The sequence below is a fragment of the Schistocerca nitens genome, chromosome 3, assembly GCF_023898315.1.
Source record: "Schistocerca nitens isolate TAMUIC-IGC-003100 chromosome 3, iqSchNite1.1, whole genome shotgun sequence".
Lineage (NCBI taxonomy): Eukaryota > Metazoa > Arthropoda > Insecta > Orthoptera > Acrididae > Schistocerca > Schistocerca nitens.
The window spans coordinates 746,205,113-746,228,530 of record NC_064616.1 but is presented as its reverse complement, the minus strand read 5'-3'; the positions used below and the strand labels follow the sequence as shown (position 1 = coordinate 746,228,530).

Below are 23,418 nucleotides of genomic sequence, written 5' to 3'. Positions count from 1 at the left end.
GTAGGCTTCAAACCAGCCACGGTCCGCCAGTACATGTTGGACCCGCAAGTCGCCACTGTCGACGCTAGCAGACCGAGCACCGCCACTCGGCTGGTCTTACTAGACAAGCTAGCGCACTGGCCAGTTCTACAGCCAACTTTAATAGGAATGGTTCACTTGTTATAGCTTCAGAGATCTATTTGCAGAGACGCTAGTTAGCATAGCCTTCAGCTAAGTCAGCAGCTACAACCTAGCCAGGCGCCACATACAGTTTATGCATTGCCAATTGATCTATATGTGTGAAGCAATCAGAATTGTAAAGTAGTATTCGCAGTTCAGTCTATAACTGCACTTGTAAATATTATTGTACAAAGCCAAGATCGATGTTCATCGCTGATGCTGAATTAAAGCTAAGTATTTAATTGTATTTCTGTCTACTAACTTCTAATCATCTAAGATGTTCCAGGTACATCCTGTCAAGTATAGTTCATTGATCCTTACGTCAGCCTATGTGATCAACGCATGCAATAATGGCCACCCCTTGTGATCAGACTAAGAGTCAAATTGCGTGACTCAGCCGGGTCACCCTTTTTCCACGAGGCCCATAGTTCCGCCTCATACACAACATAAATACACACAAAAATTTTGAAATTATTTTGGAATCAGACACAAATTTCATATTATTTTATTTATTATTTATTCATGGAAGTCTAACCTGTTATAATTATAAACTCAGGTCACCAGTATTCAGTTCAACAGTGGAGGTAACAACACTGGTAGTTAGGCAGGAATTGCAGAATGTTGAACTTGACCAACTGTTGGAATACACAAAGGAAATGAATTATAATCTTCACCAACAAATTGATGAATTAAAACAAAAAAAATTGATGACATTTAATGGCAATTAGAAAATCAAATTAAGAAGAGCTGTCTTGAGTGTGGTGTTGCAGTCACATATGTGGAAAGAACCCATGGATAAATTCATGGAAAATGGGTAGAGTTCCATAATGAAGTTCACAGAGAAGAGAATGAAATAAAGACCAAAAACGGATGTAATCAAAAAACAGAATGAGGAAGCTTGAAAGGATAATAAAACGGAACTTGATTAATTCGAAGACAAAATAAACAAACAATATGCAGAAGGTCCCAAAACTAAAGAGATGTTCAAAAATGAGAAGTCGCTTGTGAATTTTGTAGCTGGTGTACAGGAACAATATACAAACCTGGAAGCCGAAATCAAGAAAGTACAACTGGCCGCTGCAGATAGGAGCCATTGTCAGCCCGAGTTAGATGAGCACCTGTTGGAAAAGAAAATCAATACAACAGTGCAAGAAAAATGTCACTATCTGGTAAGTGCAATTCTAAAGATGGCTGTTGATGTTAGTATTAGTACCTGTAAGTTTCAAGAATACAAACTGACCATGGATCACACTAAGTTGGATTAATGCGACAGTTCAAACAGGTGTTTCTATCAGTGCACATAGAAAAAGCACAAAATAGATATCTGCATAAACAATTTGGAGGGTGGCCCACATACATGGGGTATAAGGGTAGACAGACAATTTTCCACCACACAGTTCACAGGACAGCTATTAGTAAGTTTCAGATGTGATCCACTACAAAACTGAAGCTATGGAACTGGGATCAAAATTACAAATCCAGAAAGTGAAATGTCGTGTGGCTAGGGCCTCCTGTTGGGTAGACCGTTCGCCTGGTGCATGTCTTTTGAGTTGACGCCACTTCGGCGACTTGCGTGTCAATGAGGATGAGATGATGATGATTAGGACAACACAACACCCAGTCCTTGAGCGGAGAAAATCTCTGACCCAGCCAGGAATCAAACCCAGGCCCCTTGGCATGACATTCCATTGCACTCATCACTCAACTACTGGGGTGGACCAATCCAAAAAATGAAAGTTGACATTGGAAGGGGAATAATGGTCAAACTTTCCTGAGAAGAATGGTACCTACTAAGACACTTTCAAGCCAATAACTGAAGCTGAAATATGTGGAAGCGCATGATTATTTCTTCATGTCCTGGATGTAGAACTGAAGTTATGAAAATTTTTTAACGAATTTAATGACAGAATCGCCATGCCATCTTTCCACTTATGAATAATAAGTGCAGCTAGAAATAAATGCTAGACATCCCAAACAAAATTTCAGGATGGAGATTTTCTTTTGTCAGTAGTCCCATTTTTAAATGTTGGAGTTGTTTTTTAGGGCACACTGGTTGGTAGACAAGTATTGTTTGGATTTAATTTCCATCAATGGAATTAAGATATACTTTAAAGAAGTTATTGATGACGAATGTGAGGACACTTCATAAGTGAGTCCAAGAGTTCTTTATATGAAGACTGGATAGGAAGCTGTAGCTTTGTGTTTTGATGAAAATAGTGACAATTTAAGATAAATCTAAAGAAGCTGCTACAAAGATACAAACAACTCTTGATAAATGGAAAGAGCTTATAGGCTATCAAACAGAAGAACCAAAAATCATTTTACCTTATCGTCAAGAAATATTTTCATATCAACCAGAGTTAATGATATGGCAGTCAGGGCTGAGCTGCTGCAGATGGTGGTCATGTATGTTTGACGTGTGCTTGCTTGTGCTTTTCTGAAGAAGGCTTTGGCCAAAAGCTAGATGCGTAACAGTCTTTTTGATTTGCCTGTCTGCTACACAACACGTCATCTTTACAGTGAGCAGCACTGTTTCCATTTCCTAATATTGCAGAGTTAATGAAATGGTACTTTTGCAGATTTAAAGTTATGCCACATAAGTAATTGAGGATAAAGTAATATTTAATTCTGTCAGCTAAGGGAGAATCCACAGATCAAGAAATTCAGCGAATGTCCAATCTTGAAATCACAGGGTGATTGGACAGTGAGTACAGCAAACAAATTCCTGCTGTTATGCAGCGGTGTGGGTCAGTGAGCATTTCTTTGGATAATAGAGTGATAAACAGAATTATTCTCCTGCAGAGGGCTCTGTCAGATAACTTGAAACAATGATTGAAAAAATTTAATGGAGCTAAATACAGGGTAATTATAAAGCCCATAAAACATCTAATAAAACTGGTATCAGTAAATGGCTAACATAATACAACAAATGAACAAATGAAATACAAACTTTTATTTTTACATGGTGTCAGCCAGTTGTTTTGGAGAACTGCTGACAGGGATGCCACCAACTGTGGTTTCTGAAAATGGTGGCACACCAGGAAGAGAATGCATTTTTTGTGCTAGAATTACCAAGTGGTAGTGAGTGTTTAAAGAGCTTTCCATGCCAAGTTTCACAAGATACCATCAATTTATAAAAGCATAGTGAAGTGGGTTTACAGGCTCCACCAGCAAGGACAAATCAACAAGAATGGTAATATCTATTCTCAACCCCCTAGGAACTGCAGGAATGACAATTTTGTCTAAACTGCACCATCTCAAGCCAAGGACGGGCTTGTCTTTTCAGCATCAGTGGTAGAAGAAATCGGAGGAAAATGGTTGGTTGTGCAATGTACAACTTTCAAGCCAACTGAGCATGGGAGAACAGACAGTAGACTGTGTGAGGGCTGTGATGATGTGAAGTCCCACAAAGTCTACATATAGAGACTGTGCACAATTAAACATCGTTCAGCCAACATTTTCGAAAAATTTTCATAACTGATTGTAAGAGTGAAGCAGTACAAATTCAGTTCCTGCGAGCAAACTGCACCATCTTTAGTTCTGCACTGATATGCAAAATCATCTTGAAAATTATGAATTTGCAAGCAAATTGATATTAAGTGACAAAGTCACTCTTCATCTTTCAAGATAGGTCAGCTGATAAACACACGTGTAGCGGACAGAGAATACACATGCTACTGTCAAACATGTCCAGGATTTCGAGAAAGACAACATGTTCTGTGCCTTGTGCAACAAGACAATGGACCCTCCTTCTTCACTGAGAGAACTGTAAATGGTATCACCTATCTCAACATGTGGCAATTGTGGTTCATGCCACAACTTTGAACTGATAGCAGGGATTTCATATTTCAACAAGTCTGCGCCTCTCCATATTTCCACTGCTGTGTACAAGACTGACTGAATGCCACATTGTCACATTGCTGGATAGGCCATTTTGTGGTTGCTGTGCTGGCACAAGTAGACTGCCCCCCCCCCCCCCCCCCCTCCACTCCTGTTGTGCTGTGTCAGGTATGAGCAGAACTGGACTACTGATAAGGTGTGTGCCATGTGACAAAGTATGGACACATATTTGCAAACATCGTAAAGAAAACTTGTAGATTTTGCTTTCACATACTGTATCATTTGTCACTTTGCACTTTAAAATTTATCTGCACCATTTTTTTCAAATGTTTCACACTTTGTAATTAACCTGCATTTAAGTATTTTGACCTTGAGTATTTACTGGCAACTTCTATTGCATGTGGATAGCAGAAAGTGCAAAGAAATTTTACCTAACAGTAAGAGTTGCCATTTTTAATGATTAAATATGTTTCTGAAGTATTCATGAGAGCTCTGGATCAAGTTGGTCACAGATTTACTTATTTTTCACTGTTTATGCAGGCGACATTTTAACTGCCACTGAACCACAGATGAACACCCACATGTATTATGTCTTGTATTAGATGATTCAAAAGTAGAATTTGGGGGAAAAAAAGAAAACAGAAAGTTTTTAGGACATTTAATCATGCCAAAAGGTAGAAACCCGCTACAATAAAAATAAAGACGACTGAAAATTTTCCAGCATCTACATGTTGTAAACAATCTCAAACATTCTTAGGGTTCACTGGTTTCAACAAACACTTCTTAAGTGTTTACAGTTTGTCACCTCTGCACCCACATAACTTTTTTAAGAAAGACTGTGTGTGAATACGGGGAGAGCAGTAACAGCAAGAATTTGAAGAGATTTGATCTCAGCTACTATATGCTCCAATTTTCCATCACATTAATCTGGGTCAGCATATCTACAGTGGGTTGGGTAACTGAATATGGGATAGGCAAAAAGGTCTTCAAAATCTGAGGGACAGAATTTCAAGGAGCACCATGCAGTTGCTATTGACGAAATGGGAAAAAGTATATGTTGTGTGTGACAAAACTAATTTTTATTTATTTAGATGGCATACCACCATATGAACAGACCACAAAGCAATGTTGTCATTACTTATGAAGTGCAAATTCATGTATTGTTGCACAGGACAATGGGAGTTGATACTACAACATGATTTTGAAGTGGAGTATAGTCCCTGAAATGACAACACTGCCCCTGAAGCATTGTCACTCATGCCTACTGAAAGATCTTGGGGAAATTAATACTGCACAACATAAGGTCAAAGGAATCTGCCTAAATTAGACTGACAGAATATCACAAGAGAAGGACATACGACAGTCGTCCACAAAGTAATTTACGTTTCTATTTCTGCCCACAGCAGCGCTACGATCGCAGTTCCGAGAATGTGGGGCAGTTACTCTGACTCAAGGAGAAGACATATACACCATTTTCAGATCACTTCAATGGTTAGAAGATGGGTTGACTGTTCAATGAAGGACATGATCAAGTGCACAATGAAGAACACAGCAAAAGTGACCAAACAACTCTTACGGGAATTTCACTGGGACGCATTTGATCATCCTCTGTACAGCCCAGACCTCGCTCCTAGTGACTCATCTTTTCTTACACCTAAAATCTGTCCTTGGTGGTCAACACTTCAATGATGATGATGAGCTGAAAGGACATGTTACAACATGGTTGAATACACAGGCGGCAACCTTCTACGAAGAAGGCATACAAAAACTTGTGCCACACTATGACAAGTGCCTACAAAATTTCGGAAGCTGTGTAGAAAAGTAGTTTAACAGTTATAAAATTTTGTACAATAAATATTTTTTCTGTATCTGTACATGTTTGTTTTATATAACCAAATGGAATTTACTTTGTGGACATACCTCGTAAGAAGGTTATTGAGGAATGTAAATGTAATGAAAGACTTGCACAAAAACTTAAACATAATTAATCAGAATTATGATGACCAATAGGAACTGAAGATTTGAATATATTATTGTAAACACCACGGCATCTTATACCACAGAGCTCAAGTCAGTTCAGATCACCAGGAATCATGTAAACCAAAAGTTACAATCAAAATGCTGCTGAAGTATATTACTGTCAGTTACACTTTAGACATAACAAGTGTATTTGGAATCTGCAAGAACATGTCACTTTCAGCGACATTGTGGGAAGAGAGCATTCTATTTTAAGAACCAACCTGAGACATTTCCCTTAAGACTAAATTCCCCACTGTTGTTGTTGTTGTTGTTGTACTCTTCAGTTTGAAAACTGGTTTGATGCAACTCTCCATGCTACTCTATCCCATGCAAGCCTTTTCATCTCAGAACAACTACAGCAACCTCCATTTCTTTTAATTCTGCTTACTGTATTTATCTTTTGGTCTCCCTCTACAGTTTTTATCCCTCACACTTCCCTCCTGTACTAAATTGGTGAACTCTTGATATCTCAGAACATGTCCTATCAATCAATCCCTTCTTCTGGTCAGGTTGTGCCACAAATTTTTTTTCTCCTCTTCTGTTCAGAATGTCCTCATTAGTTATGTGATCTACCCACCTAATCTTTAGAATTACCCTTGTTATGCTTTGGTTGATGTTCATCTTGTACCCTCATTTCAAGACACTGTCCATTCTGTTCAACTGCTCTTCCAAGACCTTTGCTGTCTCTGACAGAATCAACATGTCATCGGCAAACTTTAAAGTTTTTATATTTTCTCCCTGGACTTTAATTCCTACCTCAATTCCTTTTTTTCTTGCTTGTCTTCACAGCTTGCTAGCTGTACAGATTGAATAACATCAAGGATAGGCTACAACACTGTCTCATTTCCTTCTCAACCACTGTTTCCCTTTCAAGCCCTCTCGACTCCTATAACTGCTGTATGGTTTCAGTATAAGCTGTAAATAGCTTTTTGTTCCCTATATTTTACCCCTGCTACCTTCAGAATTTCAAAGAGAGTATTCCAGTCAACATTGTCAAAAGCTTTCTGTAAGTCTACAAACACTATAAACGTAGAAACTTCCTGGCAGATTAAAACTGTGTGCCAGACCAAGAGTCGAACTCAGGACCTTTGCTTTTCGTGGGCAGTGCTCTACCAACTGAGCTACCCAAGCATGACTCATGCCCCGTCCTCACAGCTTTACTTCTGCCAGTATCTCGTCTCCTACATTCCAAACTTTACAGAAGCTCTCCTGCGAACCTTGCAGAACTAGCACTCCTGAAAGAAAGGCTGTGGCTAAGCCATGTCTCCACAAGGCAAAGGTCCCGAGTTCAAGTCTTGGTCCGGCACACAGTTTTAATCTGCCAGGAAGTTTCATATCAGCATACACTCAGCTGCAGAGTGAAAATCTCATTCTGGACTATAAACGTAGGTTTGCCTTTCCTTAACCTATCTCCTACAAGAAGTTGTGGAGTCAGTATTGCCTCACATGTTCCTACATTTCTCTGGAATTCAAACTGATCTTTCCCTAGGTCAGCTTCTACCAGTTATTCCATTCTTCTGTAAAGAATTCGTGTTAGTATTTTGCAACCAAGACTTATAAAACTGATAGTTTAGTAATATTCACACTTGTCGGCATCTGCTTTCTTTGGAATTTGAATTATTATATTCTTCTTGAAGTCTGAAGGTATTTCACCTGTCTCGTACATCTTGCACACTAAATGGAAGAGTTTTGTAATGGGTGGTTCTCCCACAGCTATCAGTAGTTCTGATGGAATGTCGTCTGCCTCCAGGGCCTTGTTTCGACTTAGGTCTCCAATCTCATCTTCATCTACATCCTCTTCATTTCCATAATAATGCCCTCAAGCACATTGCCCTTGTATAGACCCACTATATACTTCTTCCACCTTTCTGCTTTCCCTTCTTTGGTTAGGACTGGTTTTCCATCTGAGCTCTCGATATTCATACAGGTTGTTCTCTTTTCTCCAAAGGTCGTTCTAATTTTCTTGTAGGCAGCATCAATTAAATTAAATATCTCTTCTGTTACCAAAGGATTTCCACTAGCTCTTGTCTTCTTGGCTACTTGATCCTCACTGCCTTCACTATTTCGTCCCTCAAAGCTATCCATTCTTGTTTTACTGCATTCATTTCCCTTTTTCTTGTCAATTTTCCCTAATGTTCCCTCTGAAACACTCTAAAACATCTGTTTCTTTCAGTTTATCCAGGTCCCATCTCCTTAAAATTCCTATCTTTTTGCAGTTTCTTCAGTTTTAATCTACAGTTCACAACCAACAAATTGTGATCAGAGTCCAAATCTGCTCCTGGAAATGTCTTACAATTTAAAATCTGGCTCCTAAGGCTCTGTGTAACCATTACATAATCAATCTGAAAGCTTCTGATGTCTCCATATCTCTTCCAAGTGTTCAGCCTTCTCTCATGATTCTTAAACCAGGTGTTAGCGATAATAAAACTGTGCTCTGTGCAAAATTTAACCAGGTGGCTTCCTCTTTCATTCCCTTCCCCCAGTCCATATTCACCTACAATTTTTCCTTCTCTTCCTTTTCCTACTATCAAATTTGAGTCACCCATCACTATTACATTTTCATCTCCCTTAACTACCTTACCAATTTCTCTGAGCTCATCACACATTTCTTCAATCTCCTCATCATCTGCAGAGCTAGTTGGCATATAAACCTGAACTACTGGGGTGAGTGTGGGCTTCATATCTATCTTGGCTACAATAATGTGTTAACTATGCCATTCATTAGTAGCTTACCCGCATTCCTACTTTCTTATTCATTATTAAACCTACTGCGGCATTACCCCTATTTGCTTTTGTATTTATGATCCTGTACTCACCTGACCAGAAGAACTTCACAAATTCCCACAATATCTAACTACATAATGTGAAGGTTTTAAGCATCACATGCTCCTGAATTTGGTTCTCAAGCCTTTGACACTGCACCACTTTGATTGGTTCTATCCCTTCAGGAATGTTCCTAGCATGGTAGAATCAAAATAGGGTAAGCACTTCATTAATGCAATAAAACTAAATAGTATATTTTCAGATAATCAATCATATATTGGGTTAAAGGAATGGAAAGCTCTACTAGAAGAAAACAATGCAAATCAAATTTAAGTTTCAACATATCAACCATGAATGAATCAAACAAAATGAATTAGAATGTTAGTGCAACTCTGTAAAGTACACTGTGGGAAACCAAATAAGAGTTGAGCCAAAAAGTCACCAGAGTCTGAAGATCTAATAATCTTTTTAATTGCAACATTTTCACCTTTGACTAATTTTTTCACTTTAAATGACATTTTTGCCTTTGCATGTATTTTTCATTTCAGTTACTACAACTGTAATTTCAAACTGACAGTCATTTTCAATTGTAAGATTTCATGCTCATGCAAAGATCAAAAATTTCAAAAGTCTTTTGACATACAGAAACAGATTTTCAGCTGTACTCGCACACAGTTCAAATAGTTGTTTCCAACAACATTTCCATAACATCTACACAAATTTTAGCAGACGACCATACTGATGTTTACATTTTCACAATACTACATATAGTAGTTGGCTCTATCCACATTAACATTTGTCAGAAGCTGTTGTAATATAAATTTAACCTGCTTTAATACTGTCTGTAAAAGAACCTGTTATATTTACGTTATGTGTAGTATAAAACATTTACACAAAGTTATTACAATTTCTGAGAAATGTTAGTTACTACTGATTTTTATGTCAAATGGGTAAGTCAGTGAAATGCTGTTGATATGATGCATATGTTTAGGTTTGATTTTTATGTACCTGAGCTTGCGAACTACACTCATTTTTTAGGTTCATCTTTTGTGGAGTTCTCTTAGAAATGATTCGCATATATTTTTGAAAGGTTTCACACTGGCTTTAGTTATGCATGTCACAGACTTCATACACATCGGTATTGTTTACAAATCAGAGTTCCCCTTAGAACTTACTTCCTAGACAGTAAGTGTTGTTTCAATTCTGTGATCTGTCAAATTTTATACCGACTTACGTATGTATAAAGGCATTAATATTTGTTTACACACTGATTTGTTACAACTAATACTGACAGCTTTACCATTCAAATTTAGTGGACTGGTTTAAATACTTTTTGTTAGGTATACTACATTTACAAAACTTAAATATACCACACAATTCTCAATATATTCATGGTTTCACTGTAGTATTGTGTAATTTGTCTTGGATCATTATTATTCTTTCTAGGATTTGATTTTTCTTTTTCTTTGTTTGCTCACCTTGTATCTTCCATCTCCATGAGACTCCAAAGCTCAAATTTTTAAGAGTTTTAGAGATATAAGGTTAGCGTTCTTACAGTTTGCTACTTTGTTCATGTATGTGTTCAAGCCTGAGGAAGAACAAGAAACTGCCTCTCTGGACTCAACAATGGGTTTTCCATACACAGTGTTTGAGTGTACTTGAGAACAAGAGTTTGTTTATTGCAGTATTCATGGTCCAAGACGTGTACACATGCAGAATTATTCTTGCAGTTGTCGGAATGAGAATAATTTTATAAGTGACAACAAGGCTTACAACATAGCTGTTCAAGACAGAAGCAAAACAGTTGTTATAAGAAATTTATCTGAATGTTATATGACAACAGGAATGTGCAAGTTGTTTGTTTATAAATGGTGGCAAGACAATGCAAACAATCAACAATAAATCTGATTGTTAATCATAAATTCTAATCTTCTTAATGAACTTTACCTTCACAGTCTTCATATCCTCAGCCTGGAAGGAGGAGCTGGGGAGTAAGCAAGAAAGGTGACGAGGCTTTCAAAACACAATTAATACATGGACCTGATATACTGCTATTATTTGTTTGCCTCCAATGCTTTACTAGAGACCAAGGCAGTGCAACACCACATCACCCCATGCCTGGTGCTCATATTCCTCCTGCCTTAACCATACTGAATGTCTGAAAGGCAATAATGAGTGATGTGGACATCATGTGTTCCAAGCCCTTTAAGTTCGGCACATTTTCTTAGAGATAGAAGGTGGTTCACAAAGGCTATTACTGTCTTGTACGCATCATTTCATGAGGGTTTGCAATGACCATCAATTCTAAAGATATGCTACACATTACAACAGAGGTGAATCCAATGAAGCTGATGATTTGTGCAAATACTAAAGCCATATTGAACATTATCAATGAAAACTAAGTCAGGTACATTGCCTGCAGTTTTGTATATATATTACTTATTGGCGGTTTGCAGGTTCAGAATTTTATTCCTGGTTGGACCTAGGACTTTTTTATGGCAGTTAACATAACCTTCACAACTGGCTATGTTTTGTGTGCATGAAGGAAAATATCAAGGTGAACCATCTTTCAGATTCCATCTTAAAATGCATCAGTTTTCACGTTTGAGAAAGGCATGGACACATCACCTCCCATGGGACAACATCTAACCATTACTTCACTGTACTGCAGAACAGCTGCAGCTCTTAAACATCTTTATCATCCTCCTCCTCCTCCTCAAATTCCTAGGAATGTACATTGGTTACTTATAAAAATGTGTTCCCTGTAAGTTCACAATCAGATGATGGCTTACATTTATTTGTAAGAAGATTACTTTAAATTATTCAACAAAAGTTACATAGACTATGAAAATAGTGTTATAAAGAAACCAAGTATGTCAGCCCAAATTGCTGATATAAGCTGTTTCTAAACCACACACTAACTTATCATGTCTCAAAATTTTCCAGCTGTAATATACATAGAACAGCCTCTGCAAGATTCTTATAAGGCTAGGCATTTCCCTACTGGGAACCTTCAACTGTAGCCAAGATTGCCAACATACATCTGAGCAATGGCACTCGACTCAAAAGTAAGCTGGTTCAAATTCTGGTAGTGGTTGAAATTTTCAGAGGCAGTATTTGGCTGGCAAGGGGAAGAGGAGTGGAGTGCAAAACTTCTGATACTAGTCTTTAAGCTAATGTCCTAGATTAAATTCCAAACCTCTGTGCAGTGTTTCATGAAGTGAGGGCATGTGACACTTTTGATGGTGATCCATGGACATTAAGCTCAGCAGCCCCCCCCCCCACCCCCCCGGGTGCTATATGAGAGAAGTAAGCTATGTGCTGGTATCAGACTTCAGACCCTCTCCCTTCTTTCATCATCATCATCATCATCATCATCATCATCATCATAAGACATCCATCACACTCGACTCAAACTCTGCAGCTCAGCATTTGACACAACTCTCACATAGCCACAAGGAAAGGGGCCAATGCAGGTGGAGAAAGAACACTCTTTCTGGCAGGCAGTTAAACCCATCCTGTGGGATATCCCAGCCAACAATGCCATACAACATTTATATCTGTATTCTAGCGGGAGTAGCCCACAAACAGCATATAACTGCAATCAAGTTCCTTCGCACACACAGTTTTTATGTATCTGAAAATTTTAAAGTTTGCTGTACTAATAAATAAGATATAAGTTCATTCAGTTAGATATATCCATCCTCACTATTAGAGGGAAACTACACCAACACACACTTAGTGCTCCTAATATTCCAATAATTCATACAACAGTACTTGTTATATTGACTGGAGGAAACAGTAGTCAGCAAAAACAGCTTGGCAGCACTACAAAAAATTAGAGCATTAGCTGCAAAAACTACTGTTGTAGTCAAACCTTTCTCTTTATATACTATTTACCAGTGTACTCTACCAATTCTCTGCTTGTTAAATACAGGGCTGCAAAAGCTATCTTAAAAAATAACAAACTCAATATTCAGCAGTTCGCAGTTAATTAATGCAATGTGTTTTATAAACATGCTTAACATTAATATAGTTACCTTGGCATGGAAGCCTCTGCCATCCATTGCAAGTCCATATTGCATGCAAGAATTGGGATGTGTGGATACTGTACAGCCGAAGGAGGCATTTCAGCATATCCCTTTGACAAAAGTCCATCTATTATAAGCTGTAAGGAGGTCTCCCATCTAACTGGCTCTCCTAACAAAACTATTGCATCTATGGGTTTCATTGATTTTCCAAGCTGGCTAAACTGTGAACCCAACAAATTTGCAAAGTTAGTGTTTCATGTATATTAATTTAGTTTTAATAAAGCACACTAATTCCAGTGGTAAGGTCCACTGCTCACACATATTATGAATACATATGAGGAGATAAAATTACAGATTAAGCTGTACACTATGCAATAATGTAATTGCACAAAATTATTAAAAATGTCTATAAACAATCAGACAAAACATATCCATAAATGTGTTATTTCTCAGAGGTAAAGTAATAAAACAAGTATCATTTTAGCATACATCCACAGATCATACCCTCGCCCTCCTCCTCCACTCAAAGCAATGACACCTAAAACATGTATAACAGTTATTAGTGTGAGACGGCACTGTTTTATAGATAGAAAGTGTTAACATTAGGCTGGTGCATCATCATATTTACACATCCAAATTGAAAGGTTCCTGACCAGATGTTAAGCATCATGTCAAATATAAGGACTATAAAACCAGCCTGCCACATTTTTAATGGTGTAAGTCCATGTAACCACTGGGTAGTTTACAACAGATCCCTGCTATAACTACCACACCTACATGCGAAGACCTCTGTACTGGGGAACTTGTTCACCAATGGAGTTTGCTAAAAACCAATGAAGTTACAGGATTTCTGATAACAGGCCTATGCTAAGATGATCTGACCTACATTAGGGGTGCACTAACCAAGCTACACAATAGCCAACCATTAGCAAATCTCACCTATAAAAATTAATCAACTGATCGCATAAGCAATCATTTAATTTCAAGTTTTAGCTTGAGATGATTAGCAGGCAATGTTTCTCCCAATATTTCAATGGGTAGACATTTCTTCAGTTTCATGCACTAAGAACAGTTACGGAGTGAAGTAGTGCAGTGGTTAAGACACTGGACTCACATCCAGGGGGAACAGATTATTAATCCCCTCCCAACCACACATATTTAAATAATCATTGTACACCTAAGCTATTCTCATAACTGAATCTTGTCTACACAAAAAGAATATGGGATTTGTGGATAATCCTTAAAACAAGTATATTGACTCTCCCCAAACTAGTTTCAGCAATAATTCATCACCATAAATCGATTTTTTATTCGTTTTCTTTTTTTATCCCTTCCACGCCTCAACATTAATAACATTGTGTTTCTTTATACAACAATGCGGTAAGACAATGGACTCTCCTTCAGGACAGCTTTCAAATCCCTATCTTGTCATGCTTACCCCCATGAACCATGGACCTTGCCGTTGGTGGGGAGGCTTGCGGGCCTCAGCGATACAGATGGCCGTACCGTAGGTGCAACCACAACGGAGGGGTATCTGTTGAGAGGCCAGACAAACGTGTGGTTCCTGAAGAGGGGCAGCAGCCTTTTCAGTAGTTGCAGGGGCAACAGTCTGGATGATTGACTGATCTGGCCTTGCAACACTAACCAAGCAGCCTTGCTGTGCTGGTACTGCGAACGGCTGAAAGCAAGGGGAAACTACAGCCGTAATTTTTCCTCGAGGGCATGCAGCTTTACTGTGTGGTTAAATGATGATGGCGTCCTCTTGGGTAAAATATTCCCGAGGTAAAATAGTCCCCCATTCGGATCTCCGGGCGAGGACTACTCAAGAGGACGTTGTTATCAGGAGAAAGAAAACTGGCGTTCTACGGATCGGAGCGTGGAATGTTAGATCCCTTAATCGGGCAGGTAGGTTAGAAAATTTAAAAAGGGAAATGGATAGGTTAAAGTTAGATATAGTGGGAATTAGTGAAGTTCGGTGGCAGCAGGAACAAGACTTTTGGTCAGGTAAATAAAGGGTTATAAATACAAAATCAAATAGGGGTAATGCAGGAGTAGGTTTAATAATGAATAAAAAAATAGGAGTGTGGGTAAGCTACTACCAACAGCATAGTGAACGCATTATTGTGGCCAAGATAGACACGAAGCCCATGCCTACTAAAGTAGTACAAGTTTATATGCCAACTAGCTCTGCAGATGATGAAGAAATTGATGAAATGTGTGATGAGATAAAAGAAATTATTCAGGTAGTGAGGGGAGACGGAAATTTAATAGTCATGGGTGACTGGAATTCGAGAGTAGGAAAAGGGAGAGAAGGAAACATAGTGGGTGAATATGGATTGCGGGAGAGAAATGAAAGAGGAAGCCGTCTGGTAGAATTTTGCACAGAACATAACTTTTTTTGTCATCAGTCTACTGACTGGTTTGATGCGGCCCGCCACGAATTCCTTTCCTGTGCTAACCTCTTCATCTCAGAGTAGCACTTGCAACCTACGTCCTCAATTATTTGCTTGATGTATTCCAATCTCTGTCTTCCTCTACAGTTTTTGCCCTCTACAGCTCCCTCTAGTACCATGGAAGTCATTCCCTCATGTCTTAGCAGATGTCCTATCATCCTGTCCCTTCTCCTTATCAGTGTTTTCCACATATTCCTTTCCCCTCCGATTCTGCGTAGAACCTCCTCATTCCTTACCTTATCAGTCCACCTAATTTTCAACATTCCTCTATAGCACCACATCTCAAATGCTTCGATTCTCTTCTGTTCCGGTTTTCCCACAGTCCATGTTTCACTACCATACAATGCTGTCCTCCAGACGTACATCCTCAGAAATTTCTTCCTCGAATTAAGGCCGGTATTTGATATTAGTAGACCTCTCTTGGCCAGAAATGCCTTTTTTGCCATAGCGAGTCTGCTTTTGATGTCCTCCTTGCTCCGTACGTCATTGGTTATTTTACTGCCTAGGTAGCAGAATCCCTTAACTTCATTGACTTCGTGACCATCAATCCTGATAAGTTTCTCGCTGTTCTCATTTCTACTACTTCTCATTACCTTCATCTTTCTCCGATTTACTCTCAAACCATACTGTGTACTCATTAGACTGTTCATTCCGTTCAGCAGATCATTTAATTCTTCTTCACTTTCACTCAGGATAGCAATGTCATCAGCGAATCGTATCATTGATATCCTTTCACCTTGTATTTTAATTCCACTCCTGAACCTTTCTTTTATTTCCATCATTGCTTCCTCGATGTACAGATTGAAGAGTAGGGGCGAGAGGCTACAGCCTTGTCTTACACCCTTCTTAATACGAGCACTTCATTCTTGATCGTCCACTCTTATTATTCCCTCTTGGTTGTTGTACATATTGTATATGACCCGTCTCTCCCTATAGCTTACCCCTACTTTTTTCAGAATCTCGAACAGCTTGCACCATTTTATATTGTCGAACACTTTTTCCACGTCGACAAATCCTATGAAACTGTCTTGATTTTTCTTTAGCCTTGCTTTCATTATTAGCCGTAACATCAGAATTGCCTCTCTCGTCCCTTTACTTTTCCTAAAGCCAAACTGATCGTCACCTAGTGCATTCTCAATTTTCTTTTCCATTCTTCTGTATATTATTCTTGTAAGCAGCTTCGATGCATGAGCTGTTAAGCTGATTGTGCGATAATTCTCGCACTTGTCAGCTCTTGCCGTCTTCGGAATTGTGTGGATGATGCTTTTCCGAAAGTCAGATGGTATGTCGCCAGACTCATATATTCTACACACCAACGTGAATAGTCGTTTTGTTGCCACTTCCCCCAATGATTTTAGAAATTCTGATGGAATGTTATCTATCCCTTCTGCCTTATTTGACCGTAAGTCCTCCAAAGCTCTTTTAAATTCCGATTCTAATACTGGATCCCCTATCTCTTCTAAATGGACTCCTGTTTCGTCTTCTATCACATCAGACAAATCTTCACCCTCATAGAGGCTTCAATGTATTCTTTCCACCTATCTGCTCTCTCCTCTGGATTTAACAGTGGAATTCCCGTTGCACTCTTAATGTTACCAACGTTGCTTTTAATGTCACCAAAGGTTGTTTTGACTTTCCTGTATGCTGAGTCTGTCCTTCCGACAATCATACCTTTTTCGATGTCTTCACATTTTTCCTGCAGCCATTTCGTCTTAGCTTCCCTGCACTTCCTATTTATTTCATTCCTCAGTGACTTGTATTTCTGTATTCCTGATTTTCCCGGAACATGTTTGTACTTCCTCCTTTTATCAATCAACTGAAGTATTTCTTCTGTTACCCATGGTTTCTTCGCAGCTACCTTCTTTGTACCTATGGTTTCCTTCCCAACTTCTGTGATGGCCCTTTTCAGAGATGTCCATTCCTCTTCAACTGTACTGCCTACTGCGCTATTCCTTATTGCTGTATCTATAGCGTTAGAGAACTTCAAACGTATCTCGTCATTCCTTAGTACTTCCGTATCCCACTTCTTTGCGTATTGATTCTTCCTGACTAATGTCTTGAACTTCAGCCTACTCTTCATCACTACTATATTGTGATCTGAGTCTATATCTGCTCCTGGGTACGCCTTACAGTCCAGTATCTGATTTCAGAATCTCTGTCTGACCATGATGTAATCTAATTGAAATCTTCCCGTATCTCCCGGCCTTTTCCAAGTATACCTCCTCCTCTTGTGATTCTTGAACAGGGTATTCGCTATTACTAGCTGAAACTTGTTACAGAACTCAATTAGTCTTTCTCCTCTTTCATTCCTTGTCCCAAGCCCATATTCTCCTGTAACCTTTTCTTCTACTCCTTCCCCTACAACTGCATTCCAGTCGCCCATGACTATTAGATTTTAGTCCCCCTTTACATACTGCATTACCCTTTCAATATCCTCATACACTTTCTCTATCTGTTCATCTTCAGCTTGCGACATGACTTAATCATAGCTAACACTTGGTTCAAGAATCATAAAAGAAGGTTGTATGCATGGAAGAATCCTGGAGATACTAGAAGGTATCAAATAGACTATATAATGGTAAGACAGAGATTTAGGAACCAAGTTTTAAATTGTAAGACATTTCCAGGGGCAGATGTGGACTTTGACCACAATTTATTGGTTAGGAACTGTAGACTAAAATTGAAAAAACTGCAAAAAGGTGGGAATATAAGGAGATGGGACCTGGATAAACTGACTAAACCAGAGGTTGTACAGAGTTTCAGGGAGAGCATAAGGGAATAATTGACAGGAATGGGGGAAAGAAATAAAGTAGAAGAAGAATGGGTAGCTTTGAGGGATGAAGTAGTGAAGGCAGAACGATTAAGTAGGTAAAACGACGAGGGCTAGTAGAAATCCTTGGGTAACAGAAGAAATATTGAATTTAATTGATGAAAGGAGAAAATATAAAAACACAGTAAATGAAGCAGGCAAAAGGGAATACAAACGTCTCAAAAATGAGATCAACAGGAAATGCAAAATGGCTAAGCAGGGATGGCTAGATGACAAATGTAAGGATGTAGAGGCTTATCTCACTAGGGGTAAGATAGATACTGCCTACAGGAAAATTAAAGAGACCTTTGGAGAAAAGAGAGCCACTTGTATGAATATCAAGAGCTCAGATGGAAACCCAGTTCTACGCAAAGAAGGGAAAGCAGAAAGGTGGAAGGAGTATATAGAGGGTCTATACAAGGGCGATGTACTTGAGGACAATATTATGGAAATGAAAGAGGATGTAGATGAAGATGAAATGGGAGATATGATACTGCGTGAAGAGTTTGACAGAGCACTGAAAGACCTGAGTCGAAACAAGGCCCCAGGAGTAGACAACATTCCATTGGAACTACTGACGGCCTTGGGAGAGCCAGTCCTGACAAAACTCTACCATCTGGTGAGGAAGATGTATGAGACAGGCGAAATACCCTCAGACTTCAAGAAGAATATAATAATTCCAATCCCAAAGAAAGCAGGTGTTGACAGATGTGAAAATTACCGAACTATCAGTTTAGTAAGTCATGGCTGCAAAATACTAACGCGAATTCTTTACAGTCGAATGGAAAAACTGGTAAAAGTGGACCTCGGGGAAGATCAGTTTGGATTCCGTAGAAATGTTGGAACACGTGAGGCAATACTAACCTTACGACTTATCTTAGAAGAAAGATTAAGAAAAGGCAAACCTACGTTTCTAGCATTTGTAGACTTACAGAAAGCTTTTGACACTGTTAACTGGAATACTCTCTTTCAAATTCTGAAGGTGGCAGGGGTAAAATACAGGGAGCGAAAGGCTATTTACAATTTGTACAGAAACCAGATGGCAGTTATGAGTCGAGGGGCATGAAAGGGAAGCAGCGGTTGGGAAGGGAGTGAGACAGGGTTGTAGCCTGTCCCCGATGTTATTCAATCTGTATATTGAGCAAGCAGTAAAGGAAGGAAAAGAAAAATTCGGCGTAGGTATTAAAGTCCATGGAGAAGAAATAAAAACTTGGAGGTTCGCCGATGACAATGTAATTCTGTCAGAGACAGCAAAGGACTTGGAAGAGCAGTTGAACGGAATGGACAGTGTCTTGAAATGAGGGTTTAAGATGAACATCAACAAAAGCAAAACAAGGATAATGGAATGTAGTCGAATTAAGTCAGGTGATGCTGAGAGAATTAGATTAGGAAATGAAACACTTAAAGTAGTAAAGGAGTTTTGCTATTTGGGGAGCAAAATAACTGATGATGATCGAAGTAGAGAGGATATAAAATGTAGACTGGCAATGGCGAGGAAAGCGTTTCTGAAGAAGAGAAATTTGTTAACATCGAGTACAGATTTAAGTGTCAGGAAGTCATTTCTGAAAGTATTTGTATGGAGTGTAGCCATGTATGGAAGTGAAACATGGACGATAACTAGTTTGGACAAGAAGAGAATAGAAGCTTTCGAAATGTGGTGCTACAGAAGAATGCTGAAGATTAGATGGGTAGATCACATAACTAATGAGGAGGTACTGAATAGGATTGGGGAGAAGAGGAGTTTGTGGCACAACTTGACAAGAAGAAGGGACCGGTTGCTATCACATGTTCTGAGGCATCAAGGGATCACAAATTTAGCATTGGAGGGTAAAAATCGTAGAGGGAGGCCAAGAGATGAATACACTAAGCAGATTCAGAAGGATGTAGGTTGCAGTAGGTACTGGGAGATGAAGAAGCTTGCACAGGATAGAGTAGCATGGAGAGCTGCATCAAACCAGTCTCAGGACTGAAGACAACAACAACAACATCTTGTGATGCTGGAATGGTTCTTTTGAAAGGGCATGGCCCGTTTCTTTTCCCAATCTGAGCTTGTGGTCCATCTCTAATCAAAACATAATCAATGAAGCAATACACACTAAGCTTCCCATTATCACGGATCTTGCTGAGGTGAAATGGATTCTGTGCCTCAATGGTACAGACAGGGGTGGAACTTAAATAGTGGCAACTATTTATTCGCAACCAATACAAAAGGTTACATGTTTGCACCTGTTACTGTCCTTCAAAGTAGTCACCAGCATTGTGTAGAACCCGGTGAAAGTGATGTTGAAGGCATAGTACACCGTTAGCAGAGCTTGTTCTGTTGATGGTGCGAATGGAGCGATCTGAAGTTATGGTGATTCTCGTGTACAACTGTGATGGTGTTATCCTAACACACAGAAGACTGTCAATGCACAGTATTACTATTCAGTTTTTGAGCATCACCTGTGACCAGCTTTGCGAAAGAAGCGGAGACACTTTCTGTGCAACCCACCCATCATTTTGCACGACAATTTGCGGGCACATACAGCGCAAGCTGTGGTTGCTCTGTTCAGTCAATGGGACTGAGAAGTACTGTACCATCCACCATACTCCCCGGACTTAGTCCTTGTGACTTTGATTGGATTCCGAAGATGAAGGAACAACTTCGTGGCATTCGCTTCAGTACTGTTCCAGAGATTCAACAGGCAGTAGACCACTCCATCTGCATCATCAACAGAACAGACTCTGCTAACAGTATACTACACCTTCCACATCGCTGGCAACGGGTTCTACACAATGCTGGTGACTTCTTTGAAGGACAGTAACAGGTGCAAACGTGTAACTCTTTTGTATCGGTTGTGAATAAATAATTGCCACTATTTAAGTTCCAACCCTCATATAAAAGTGAAAAATGGTCAAGTTTGTTTGATGAAAAAGGATGAAGAAACTTTAACACTGTGTTGCCATAGACACTATTTGCCATGCAGATCATTCTCAGGGAGCACACAACTGCATTTTTAATAACAAAATACACTGATATGCAAAACTTGATGCTGAAAGTAACTTTCGCATGACACGTTACTGCCAAGTAACACAGCTTGATGATATCTGTACCATACATAGAACAAACTGCTACAGTAGAGTGCTAAAGGAAACTGAAAGAAATATTCAGTGAGACGAACAGAAATGACACTTCCATTCAGAGACAATATTTACACTGAAGTCACCGAGGGTCATGATTGTCCCCTGGACATTATTGTAAGGAGTTCTTGTGGGAGGACGTTCCATTCCTCCGCCAGTGAGGTTGACAACTGCTGGATGGTTGTTGGCGTGTGTTGACACGGTGACACACGTCTCTCCACTGCAACACACACATGCGTAATAGATTTAAGTCAGGGGCATTGGCAAAGTAGTCCATTCGCCAAACATCCTCTTGTTCGAAGAGTTCTTCCACCTGCAATGCTCGATGTGGTCACGCATTTTTAACCATTAAAATGAAGCCAGGGCTGAATATACCCTTGAAAAGATACACATGGGGAGGGAGTATAGTATCACAATAACATTGACAAGTGGGTGTACCGTGTTCAAAGATTTAAAAGTAAGTATACCCACGCAACGTTACACATCCCCACACCATAACACCTGGACCACCGAACCAATCATGTTCGAGAATGCTGGATGCACCATCACATGGCAAGAGGTTGGTTGGTTGGTTGACTTAAAAGAGGGGTAAGTGACCAAACTACAAGGTCATTGGTCCCTTGTTCCTAATAAAACAATGCAACAAGTGTGAGAATAAAACAGACGAGACATGTAACACAAAACGGAAAGAAAGGAAAAATCACAAGAATGAAGAAAAGGCAACGAACACTAAAAGGAACAAAAGAGGACAAGAAAACAACAGAGATGCTAGAAACAGAAGAGAGTAAAACAAGAAAGCAGATTACAGTGTCTGGCCAACCATGAAAATAAAAATGAAAAGCCAGCCACTCTGCAACATATTAAAACCTCCATTCTAAAAGCACTATGGTGGACGACACAGAGGGACAAAGGACATGCGCTAAAACTTAGATCAAATGATAAAAGCCACCCTCACGAATAAAACTTAAAACTAAATCAGCCAATGAGAAGTTGTCAGATAAAATTAGCGGCAACGAGTCCGGTAACCCAAGATTTCGTCACTGGGAAGTCAAAGTGGGACAGTGCACCAAAATATGGGCCACTGTCAACCGGGCACCGCACCGACACTGAGGCAGGTCTTTATGGCGCAAGAGGTAACCATGGGTCACCCAAGTGTGGCCAATGTGGAGCCGGCAGAGGACAACTGATTCCCTGCGAGAGGCCCGCATGGAAGATTTCCACACATTCAAAAGTCTCCTTAATGACATGCAGTTTGTTGTGCATACTGTTATGCCATTCTGTCTCCCAAAAACGAAAAACCCTGTGGCATAAGTCAGAACACAGGTCAGTTTCAGAGATGCCCATCTCCAGAAGTGGCTTCCACGTAGCCTGTTTGGCCAGCTTGTCGGCAAGTTCGTTGCCTGGGATGCCAACGTGCCCTGGGGTATACACACAAATACCACTGAACGACGGGACCGGTCCAGGGCATAGATGGAATCCTGGATGGACGCCACCAAAGGATGGCGAGGGTAGCACTGGTCAATAGCTTGTAGGCTGCTCAAGGAGTCAGTGCACAGAAGAAACGATTCCTCAAGGCATGAAAGGATATACTGAAGTGCACAAGATATGGCCACCAGCTCTGCAGTGAATGCACTGCAGCCATTGGACAAGCAATGCTGTTCAATATAGCCTCTGTGTACATAGGCGAAGCCAACATTACCATCAGCCATTGAGCCGTCGGTGTAAACCACTTCAAGGCCCCGGAACACATCAAGAATCAAGAGGAGGTGACAGTGGAGAGCCGCAGGGTTAACGGAGTCCTTAGGGCCATGCGAAAAGTCCAGGCGAAGCTTCGGCCTACAGCTACACCACAGAGGTGTGCGTGAATGGACCTAAAGGAGAAGTGGTGAAGGGAAGAACTCCAGTTCTGACAGAAGCGATCGCACGCGAACCGCAATCGTTAGCCCTGACCTGGACCACCTATGCGGGAGGTGAACTGGTGTGGTTGGGAAAAGAAGACGGTAATTAGGATGTTCAGGAGAGCTATGAATGTGTGCAATGTAACTGGCAAGCAGTTGTGCACGTCTGATCTTCAATGGAGGGACTACAGCCTCCATCAGTACACGTCACCGGACTCATCCTAAAAGCTCCTGTCACTAGTCGAACTCCGCAATGGTGCAATGGGTCGAGCAAACGCAATGCTGAGGGTGCCGCTGAACCATAAATCACACTCCCATAGTCAAGG

At 39.9% G+C, this 23,418-nt stretch overlaps 1 protein-coding gene across 2 annotated transcripts in view; it reads right to left on the bottom strand.

Moving 5' to 3' along the window:
* Window positions 1-23,418, bottom strand: part of LOC126248731 (haloacid dehalogenase-like hydrolase domain-containing 5) — a 99,518-nt gene that overhangs the window by 32,576 nt on the left and 43,524 nt on the right. For both annotated transcript variants that reach the window (XM_049950049.1, XM_049950048.1), the window contains one exon: window positions 12,822-13,033. In XM_049950049.1, the coding sequence (XP_049806006.1) occupies window positions 12,822-13,033 (212 nt within the window). The remainder of the gene's footprint in view (window positions 1-12,821; window positions 13,034-23,418) is intronic.